Source organism: Pinus tabuliformis, chromosome 1_2, assembly GCF_031772625.1.
Source record: "Pinus tabuliformis cultivar Carrire ecotype Pingquan chromosome 1_2, CPIR1, whole genome shotgun sequence".
NCBI lineage: Eukaryota > Viridiplantae > Streptophyta > Pinopsida > Pinales > Pinaceae > Pinus > Pinus tabuliformis.
The window spans coordinates 948,679,510-948,689,669 of NC_142298.1; the positions used below are offsets into that span (position 1 = coordinate 948,679,510).

Consider the following 10,160-nt stretch of genomic DNA (forward strand, 5'->3'; position numbering starts at 1 on the left):
TATTCCATGTTTAGGAAAAGGGAAACCTCGAACACTCGACAACGTTGGAAGCATTTGTAAATGAAACTCACTATTAGTTGTTCTAAACAAGCTTATTAAACATTGAATATATTGATTTCCATTTGATTTGCACAGTAATTTTTGAAATTTCAAAATATACATTGCATATAGTGTGGAGGAAAACAATGTGACTCAATATAGTCCCTTCTCTTTAACAAACTCCTCTGCAGATAATTTATTTGCATATCTATTCAACCCCCCCTTCCGTCGCCCATGTAAGTAACTTGGAAGCCTGTCAGTTCTGACATCATCGAGTAGAGAAATAACAATGTCAAGCATAATAGTGCCACAATACTCACCGACGGAATGAGAACTCACAAAATTGGCCCTTTTTTTTTTTTTAAATAATTTGTGGGGCACTAATAAATACCAAAAATGAATATCTCTCCACTAGGAGAATTATCTCCCATCAAGGCTTGCTTAGCCATTCGAAAATTGAAAATAAGATTTCCAAAAATTAGAAAAATATTTTTAAATTTACAAGGGAAATAAAAATATTCAATATTTTCACAGAACTTTAGTTAAAATTAGAAAAACTCAACAAAATAATAGAGAATCAAAACACTTTGACCAAAAAAACATGTACTATTATAGTACATGACAAGGCAAGTACTAATAATAATACTATTAAAAATAACATAAATTATATTACTATCCTTGCTTATTATTTACCATCGTATTTTTCATTAACCCTCTAAAAAACCATAGAAATAGAAGGACGTTATGCTTATCATGTACTATCCTATTTTTCATTAACCCTTTGAAAAAACCATGGAAATAGAAGGATATTACTCAAGATTCCTCATATTTTATGTATGGAATAACTAAAATTCTTAATATTTTTGTGAAATATGATGCTTCGAATTTTTTTTGGTTATGTATTAATAATTTTTTTGTTAAATTATCATGAAGGGAAGAGTTAAATTAAAACTCCAAAATCCCCTCAACTTGCTCAATTAGTTATTGGATGCGGTTTTGAACTTTTTAAAGGATGCTTTGGATTTTATTAAATTGGATGGTTGGATATTATATTTAACCAATATCGATATTTGTAATGGTATTGATGAACATTGTCCTTTTTTAAAAGGAATGGTTGATAAATTGTATAAAGCATATTGGTTGGTGTGTGAATATTTCAATATGGTTGATGTGCAAGATGACATAAGTGATTAAAATTCCATCAAAGTAAGAATTGACCAATACATGTTCATTAATAATTAATATATGTGGAATGGAAGTGGTCTATACTGTCCAAATGTGATGAACATCAAAATTGTGCAAACAAAATTTCTAATGAGCTAAGAATGAATTTTGTAATTGGAAAAAATATGTTTCTAGCCTATTCAAATAAAACTTATCTAAATATTAAAAAATTACTTTTTTCATATAACTAACTTATATATTTATGCCGTAAGGCGTTTCCCTTTGAAATGAATTTCCCCAGCCGTCACTGTGTCTTATTGTTAACCGTGGATTTGTGGTGTTAGACGATTGAACAAAGTTTGATCGTTGATCCAAAACTAAAATGGTTCATGAAACTGAAACTGAAACGGTTCATGAATTTTCAAGGACCAGAGAATCTGCTCAATAGCAGCGGCAAGATGCCTTTGCCACAGAACACATTGAAGCCTCGATACTATTCCCTCGCAAGCAGAACACCACATCAACCCTGGCAACGCGCAAAAATACATATGAAAAGAAACAGATGCCACTCAGACCTCTAGCAATGATCAGAGGAAATTTTTCCACAGGGGAGCGATGTCTCCGTCCTCTGCAGAAACAGGGTGCTTCAATGAATAAACACAGCGTATGCATTCTCTCCTTGTTTTTACAGATAATTTATATGCTGCAAACATGTCATTCCCTCAATTGGGTTTATTACAGTGAAATGTGGCTAGGGGGAAACAGGTTATCAGCCTCTCTGCTCAACCATCGAAATTTTTTTAAGTGGATACCCTTTTTTGGTACGTTCAGTTGGAAGTGTGAATCAGGATTTGGTTTTATTGTTTTTGCCATCACAGAGCGACAGATTTATCCCGGCAAGAGGATCCATCGATTTGGAGGTAGCTAGATTCATGATCATGCAGAAGCAAAAGGACAGTGACGATACTCATGTCCTCTCCCCTTCCCCCTCCTACATATGAAAAGAAACAGATGCCACTTAGACAGCCAGCAACGATCAGAGGAAATTTTTCCACAGGGGAGCGATGTCTTCGTCCTCCGCAGAAACGGGGTGCTTTAATGAATAAACACAACGTATGCATTCTCTCCTTGTTTTTACTGATAATTTATATGCTGCAAACATGTCATTCCCTCAATTGGGTTTATTACAATGAAATGTGGCTAGGGGGCAACACGTTATCAGCCTCTATGCTCAACCATCGAATTTTTTTTAAGTGGATACCCTTTTTTGGTACGTTTAGTTGGAAGTGTGAATCAGGATTTGGCTTTATTGTTTTTGCCATCACAGAGTGACAGATTTATCCCGACAAGAGGATCCATCGATTTGGAGGTAGCTAGATTCATGATCACGCAAAAGCAAAAGGACAGTGACGATACCCATGTCCTCTCCCCTTCCCCCTCCTCTTCCAGAAAAGCATACAAGAAGGAGATGGCAGCCACTTTATTGAAGAATGCCCGTGCTGTGGACAACAATTACAGAATTCTTTCTTTCAATGGAAAATCATCGACTGTTTCCCAGGCTTCACAAGAAAATGTGCTAGCTAATTTCCCTATTTCTAGAAGAGCACACAGATATATTGCTCAGGTAGGCCTAGATTTCATAATTTTTTACCGTCATTATAACTAGATATTCCATAATCAAATCTTGAATACCATTGGTGTTTACTCGTTATTGAATCAAAGCCCTTGATCCTATTTTCAATTACAGCATTATCCCATATGGAGGAATGTGCTACACAATTTTTTTTCTTTTTCATTTGTAACGCTGAAATCGCTACCACACCCATTCCAATTTCTTAATTTTTTTTTTATAACAGAATGATGTTAGAAATCATTTTAGTACAGGAAAAGTACCCCTTTGCAAACAAAGCCATGATAACATTTTTTTTTTTAACCATTGATATACTCTTCGGACACCACAAAAACTACATAGTATTTGGGGTTTTTGTTATTAGTACACTGGATATGCCTATCTGAGGACCATTGTCCTTTGTCCCTTTTTTTTCACCTAGTAATTTAACTTATCCATGTTGATTGCAGTCTGCAGATAGAACCCTGGATGCGCACGACGTTCTGGATGATTATTACTTGAATCTATTGGATTGGAGTTCCACCAATGTTTTGTCCATAGCCCTGAACAACACTATATACTTGTGGCATGCTTCTGATAGCTCTATATCTGAGCTTCTGATTGCAGATGAAGAAGAGGGCCCCGTTACCAGCGTTAGTTGGGCACTCGATGGGACGCAAATTGCCGTTGGGTTGAATAATTTTTTTGTACAGTTATGGGACTCACAATCTAATAAAAGGGTAAATAAAACCTGTTTATCTCTTCCAAGGTTTTCTCATTCTAAGATAACCAACAACATTTACGTTTTATGGACAAACTGAAACAGGAAGATTTTATTAATTCATTTGATAGCTTTCTTCTACCATATTCTGCCCACTCAAGATCTCTGCAGTAATTTCTGTGCCTTTGTTATTTTTCAGAATTATATGTTCAAGTATGACAGTGTCCACGGACAATGGAAGGATCATGAAGTCAAGGTCAAAGACTCGAAAACTTTACTCTTTGGAGAAACATCTGTTGCTATATTCGGTTTGAGGTAAAACACTTGTTTATGGAGATCAATGAGAGTTTCGTAGGTCAGTTACTGCTTGAGCTTAGGCATGAATAGAGTGTGAGCGCTGACATTGTCTATTTGTTCCCATTTGTCTAACTATTCACATTTTGGTTTGAAAACTGTAGAAATCCTGAGGAAATACCATGGGGTGAGGTCGACGCAGAGTATGTGGTTGAATCTACAGGTGTCTTCACCGATAAAGAGAAAGCAGCTGCTCACTTGAAGGTTTGAATATTACCATTCCACAATTCAATTATAATTGATTTTTTCCTTCAAAGTTTATCCGACATGCTACTAATTAAAAATACAATGTACCTAAAAGTTGATAAATGATATTTGAGGTAACTAAGGAGTTGTCACATGTAATACTGCTCCCTCCCTACATGAGCAAGGAGATTTGGCAATAGCATGTCTCAAGTAAAAAAATTACTTCAGTTGCTTCAAGATAGCCCTGAGAAACCTGAAATGTCTGAAATGTCTTCTCTTCATGGGAAGTTATGATCAGGACCTTACCTGAACAAAACTTAGTATGACCAGGGTCTTACCTGAGCAACAAATAGTGAGATTACCACCTTACCATGTCAAGTGACAAAATACAGCTTGTTACCATTACTTTCACGCAGTCATGAAAGTGCGAAACCTAGGGCTCATGATTTTCCTATCTTTACATCCAAATTATCTCTTTGTAAAGCCCACTCTGTTAAGCCAGAAATGTTATCAAGGCTTGATTTGCTCTCTTCAAATCCTGCTCGATCATTATATACGGTATCTTTCAAGAATATTTGAGTTCATTTGCATAATGAATACATTATTCTTTGGCAAAGTCCGCTTGTGTAATATATACATTATTCTTTGCTAAAGTCCTTTTAAATGAGCAATTTTTCTCTTCTTCCTTATTTATCTATCTAGGAGGAATTCTTCATTGAAATTTAGGCATATCTGCACATCATTCTCCTGATGAATTTTGGATCGTCTACCTGAAGATTGTTCTTCGTTTTGCATTTTTTGTTCTTCGATTTATTCCCAACAGCATTTATGTTTTACGGACAAACTGAAACAGGAAGATTTTATTAACTCGTTTGATAGATTTCTTCTACCATATTTTGCCCACTCAAGATCTCTGCAGTAATTTCTGTACCTTTGTTATTTTTCAGAATTATATGTTCAAGTATGACAGTGTCCACAGACAGTGGAAGCATCATGAAGTCAAGGTCAAAGACTCGAAAACTTTACTCTTTGGAGAAAAATCTGTTGCTGTATTCGGTTTCAGGTAAAACACTTGTTTATGGAGATCAATGAGAGTTTCTTAGGTCAATTATTGCTTGAGCTTAGGCATGAACAGAGTGTAAGTGCTGACATTGTCTATTTGTTCCCATTTGTCTAACTATTCACATTTTGGTTTGAAAACTATAGAAATCCTGAGGAAATACCATGGGGCGAGGTCGGCGCAGAGTATGTGGTTGAATCCACAGGTGTCTTCACCGACAAAGAGAAAACAGCTGCTCACTTGAAGGTTTGAATATTACCATTCCACAATTCAATTATAATTGATTTTTTCCTTCAAAGTTTATCCGACATGCTACTAATTAAAAATACAATGTACCTAAAAGTTGATAAATGATATTTGAGGTAACTAAGGAGTTGTCACATGTAATACCGCTCCCTCCCTACATGTGACAACTCCTTAGTTACCTCAAATATCATTTATCAGTAATACCGCTCCCTCCCTACATGAGCAAGGAGATTTGGCAATAGCATGTCCGCTTTGGCTCTTTCTCAATTTATAAAATTGACACTGTTGACTGATATCGACATAACCAACCCTATTCTGAGTTGAAACTTCTTTCAAATTGAGCAGTCACCTCGTGAAAGGTTACCTTAAAATTGCTCCATAGTTGTGACTATTCGAAATTGATGAGGTGATTAAAAAATAACATGTTTGTTTTCAGTTTCTTTGGAGAACAATCTATTCTATGATTTTTTTTGTGGTGCATGCAAAAATATTTGAAAGGCTATTAACATTTCTAATTTTGTAAATTTCAAACGGTATAAAGTGCAACAATGGAAATTACAATTTGAACTCCATATAATAATTTTTTTTTTGTTGATTTCTAATAGGCAGGTGCTAAAAAAGTTGTTATCTCAGCTCCAAGCAAGGATGCACCTATGTTTGTTGTTGGGGTTAATGAGCACCAATACAAATATGATTTGAACATTGTTTCAAATGCAAGTTGTACTACTAACTGCTTGGCTCCCTTGGCTAAGGTTTGCAATGATATTTTTACTAAATTATCACAGTTTTCATTGTATAGGTGTCTTTATATGAGAAAAATTACATATTGCTGGGGAGGAACTATATGTTAAAAGAGAACAAAAACACTATGTTTTCTCTGGCAGGTAATCAATGACAAGTTTGGCATTGTTGAAGGTCTCATGACAACTGTCCATTCCATCACAGGTACACTTACTATGAACTAGTATTATGCCCTTGAATTTTATTGATACAAGGCATTTTCAAGCTGCATTGACTTATGTTTCTGTATGTAAATAGCAACACAGAAGATAGTTGATGGACCATCAAACAAGGACTGGCGAGGTGACAGAGGAGCTGGTTTTAACATTATTCCTAGCAGTACAGGAGCAGCTAAGGTAGGAAGCAACAAATTATCAATGATGATTAAACATATTTAAAACCATCAGTAAATATTTTATTCTGGTGATTATCATTCACATTAAACACTTTATAAGGTTAGTTTTATTGATTTACTTCTCAGACAATTCTTTCGGTCATTCTTTTCATGTATAAAAATTACCTCACCTGCTTCAAGATAGCCCTGAGAAACTTGAAATGTCTGAAATGTCTTCTCTTCATGGGAAGTTATGATCAGGACCTTACCTGAACAAAACTTAGTATGACCAGGGTCTTACCTGAGCAACAAACAGTGAGACTACCACCTTACCGTGTCAAGTGACAAAATACAGCTTGTTACCATTACTTTCACGCAGTCATGAAAGTGCACTGTTGTTCGAAACCTAGGGCTCACGATTTTCCTATCTTTACATCCAAATTATCTCTTTGTAAAGCCCACTTTGTTAAGCTTGTCTGTTTCTATTTTCCACTGGTGTTTGTTCATCCTTATGGTTACCCTTGACAGTTAGGTGACTGTTAGGAGAGCAAATGGGAAGTACCACTTCTTTATAGTAGGCGCAACAACACAGTTGCTTGACATTGGATCCCATTTGAATTTAATATTTTTTATTTCTTACCTAATTTTCGCATTTTATCATATTGTCCCATGCTTCGGGTGATTAGGTTTTATTTGTTTATTGGATTTCTTTGGAGAAACATTAACTGTGTACTTGCAATTGGTTAATTCTTTGTAATCTAGTTGGGTTCTGCATATTTTTCTTCTAATTTTGTTAATATGAATCCCCACCAGCATCACCTTTTATGTTCTCACAGCTACTAATTGTGATTGTATTTTTGAAGGCTGTTGGCAAGGTTCTACCAGCTCTCAATGGAAAGTTGACTGGAATGGCCTTCCGAGTACCCACACCAGATGTTTCAGTTGTTGATTTGACTGTTAGACTTGAGAAGTCTGCCACTTATGACGAGATCAAGGCGGCCATCAAGTAAGTAGTCTCAGTTACCCCCAAAGAAGAGGAAGGGAAGAGCATATATACAATCTCTGTCAGAATAAGTTTCAAGGTTGTGTATTTCATTTTAACTATATATCGTACATTTCATTTTATAGGGAGGAATCTGAGGGAAAATTGAAAGGAATTCTTGGTTACACAGAGGACGTTGTGGTAACCTTGTGCCATATAGAGACTTGACAACTAACAACCCAAAAAACTTCAAGAACTTGAAGAAGATATAGTATATTGGGTAAGATTTATTGTTTCCAATTCCAGAAGAGAAAAATCCTTTCTCACTCATGTCACAATTTTCACTCATACTTCTCTAAAGTTAAGAATTGTACTTATCAGCGGTCCAATGCATTCACAGGCTTAGGGATCGTTTCACTACCTTTGTTGAACAGGGAATGATAATTTTGTATTGGGAGAAACATATAAAGAGCACTGCTCATTGAAGTTTTTTCAAGCTTTTGTCAGGATTATTGAATGTATTAGAACTAATTCAGAATCTATTACTATTATTTTCAATATCTTGTACTTTTTTTTCCTTCATTTCATTGGATAAATCATAAAAGGTTTTATTCAAGCTTTGATTCTGCCATTTTTTTGTTACCAAATTTTGAAATATTTACATATTGCATACCTTGTTTTCACTAAAACAATTTGAAGGAGAATACCAATCATTCTCTCTATTGTTGGAAAAATAAAATAGCTTAATATTGTTGGAAAAATAAAATCTCTGCTGCTTTTGACTTTTCAAACAGGCCGGATGGAGGGAAATACTTATTTTGTTGTTACTGATGGTGGCTTAGATTGTTCATGATCCACTTGTACTTCCAGAGGATATGAATCCAGCACTTGCAAACTTACTCGAAGGTCTTCTTTGCAAGGGTAAGTGACTTTTCTCAATTGAATGTTTTACAGAGAAGATTTTAATTTTAAGAGTTGCATTGCTGCAACTTTTTAAATTCACCATAATAATCAAGCTTCCACTATTGGATTTCACAAATCCGGAGAAAAGGATGAGCTTAGAGGCTGTTGCAAGACATCCATGGGTTATGAAGGATTTCACGTCAACTATGCAAGTTTTGGGGAAATGTGAACAGGGTAGCTTCAGATATCATTCTGATCATCATGAGAAAATTGTAGCTACCTCTGAAGTATTTTCAAAATCAATTTAACAGGGATGGTTATGGTTTTTATTTTTACATATTTCATGGTTGCTCAGTCATGGAAGAGACGTTGTGGTTCTTCAAAAGAGGGGGTTCCTTTGCTCATTGTATTTATATTGAGTTGCTCTATGATGCTTGTACATTGTATCTGCCTGTATGACTTTAGATATTCAGCGGCATGCTTTAGTTGGACTTCCTTCTAATGCAATAGGGACCTCAAAGGAATATTATTTGACAGTTCTAACCATGCAAATAATAATCAAGAATCACATGATATGGTGGCTAATGTTCAAACTTCAAACTTTCAAAGCACTTCACTGTCAAGAGCTCTGGGGGAATTCTTCAAGATCTCGGTGTGTCAGTTGCAGATTATGTGCTGGTAAGGTTGTAGCAAGCAAGTTCAGTGTCTCTGTTGTAGAATATGTGCTGGTAAGATGTAGCAATCAAGTTCATCATACTAGGAATTCCCTGGTGTAATTCACAATAAAATAATATTGCAATTTGTGCATCCTCCTTGTAAAGGGATGTGAGGCGGAGGGTTTTAAGCACCTTGTGCATGTAATAACTCTATTTATGATAGCTTATTTTTTACGGCTTTGTGCAACCTGTTTTCAAGCTAGGTTGGTTGCCAGTCCAAATATCTGCAGAGATCTTGGCCATTTCAAATTGATCTAGAATCGGTCAAGTTAGTTTTCTTGTAGTGGAATATTATAAAGACCTTTCCTTTTATGGTTGTGGTACACAACTTGACGAGTGTAACAATAGAAAAGCAAGCTAATTGTGTGGCCAGGTTTTTGATGGCAGTGATGGAACTGTCCCTGAATAAAATGGTCATATGGGGCTTCATATTTAGATTGTGATTTTTATTCTTATCTATTGATGATGCATCTGTATATTCACAAACGAAACCCAATAGATTTGTTGTTGATTTCTTGGAGCTGAGGGTTTCTATAACAAGATGATTGGTACCAGAAAGCCACCAAAGATGCGAGTTTGAATGGAGGATTTTGGGAAATCTCAAAACTGATTTTGTCTACTCATTTGCTACATGGCTGAGTTTGATCAGATTTCCAGTCGGTGCTTATACCAATCCATTGAACTGATAAGAAGGCATTAGAGTGTTAGTATTAAATGGCTGATTGAACTGTGGAACCTTGCTTGCGGATTGAGTTCGATTCCTTTTATATTGGCCTCTATTATTTAGTTATTGTTCAAGAAGCACTGGTAAGGAATCAACGCTTTAATTTATGCAGTGATGTATGAATAGCCATTTCATGTTTTTGCTTGAAATTGCAATATCCATCTTTGTCTGAGCTTCTAATTTTAAGCTTTTGCAAGTGGGGTTAAAGTTCAGCAGTGAAGATGGTTGTATGTTTTTTTGTTATCTATTAGACTAACCTAAGTACCCACAGGGGATTTGAACCCATGACCTATCGCAAGGAGTGCCTTAACAGCGCACCCATTCACCGTCAATCCAAAGCCC

General features: G+C 35.7%; 2 protein-coding genes across 4 annotated transcripts; both read left to right on the forward strand.

The window, feature by feature from the left end:
* Window positions 1-2,172: 2,172 nt before the first annotated feature.
* On the forward strand, window positions 2,173-3,707 carry LOC149209093 (cell division cycle 20.1, cofactor of APC complex-like). The gene is made up of 4 exons (XM_089398516.1): window positions 2,173-2,316; window positions 2,531-2,827; window positions 3,283-3,552; window positions 3,639-3,707. Exons 1-4 carry the CDS (start codon window positions 2,173-2,175, stop codon window positions 3,705-3,707), a joined length of 780 nt encoding a protein of 259 aa, XP_089254642.1.
* Window positions 3,708-3,736: 29 nt separating this feature from the next.
* Window positions 3,737-8,397, forward strand: LOC149209094 (glyceraldehyde-3-phosphate dehydrogenase, cytosolic-like). 3 transcript variants are annotated; one of them, XR_016252828.1, is made up of 10 exons: window positions 3,737-3,848; window positions 3,992-4,091; window positions 5,021-5,136; window positions 5,280-5,379; window positions 5,985-6,131; window positions 6,264-6,324; window positions 6,418-6,515; window positions 7,357-7,499; window positions 7,622-7,755; window positions 8,270-8,397. XR_016252828.1 is itself a non-coding variant. In XM_089396287.1 (9 exons), exons 1-9 carry the CDS (start codon window positions 3,739-3,741, stop codon window positions 7,701-7,703), a joined length of 957 nt encoding a protein of 318 aa, XP_089252413.1. In that variant the 5' UTR covers window positions 3,737-3,738; the 3' UTR covers window positions 7,704-8,243. The 3 variants fall into 3 exon arrangements, 1 of the variants encoding a protein (XP_089252413.1); XR_016252829.1 differs by having other exon boundaries at window positions 8,318-8,396; XM_089396287.1 differs by lacking the exon at window positions 8,270-8,397 and having other exon boundaries at window positions 7,622-8,243.
* The last annotated feature ends 1,763 nt before the right edge of the window (window positions 8,398-10,160 follow it).

What these genes read in the sequence shown, in the direction of transcription:
- LOC149209094 (XM_089396287.1), top strand. Translation starts at nt 3,739, where the DNA reads ATGTTCAAGTATGACAGTGTCCACGGACAATGGAAGGATCATGAAGTC. An exon ending in GTTGCTGTATTCGGTTTCAG is followed by an intron (nt 5,137 to 5,279) that starts GTAAAACACTTG and finishes TGAAAACTATAG; the next exon opens with AAATCCTGAGGAAATACCAT. An exon ending in GAGATCAAGGCGGCCATCAA is followed by an intron (nt 7,500 to 7,621) that starts GTAAGTAGTCTC and finishes TTCATTTTATAG; the next exon opens with GGAGGAATCTGAGGGAAAAT.
- LOC149209093 (XM_089398516.1), top strand. Translation starts at nt 2,173, where the DNA reads ATGTCCTCTCCCCTTCCCCCTCCTACATATGAAAAGAAACAGATGCCA. An exon ending in CACACAGATATATTGCTCAG is followed by an intron (nt 2,828 to 3,282) that starts GTAGGCCTAGAT and finishes TGTTGATTGCAG; the next exon opens with TCTGCAGATAGAACCCTGGA. An exon ending in ACTCACAATCTAATAAAAGG is followed by an intron (nt 3,553 to 3,638) that starts GTAAATAAAACC and finishes AAACTGAAACAG; the next exon opens with GAAGATTTTATTAATTCATT.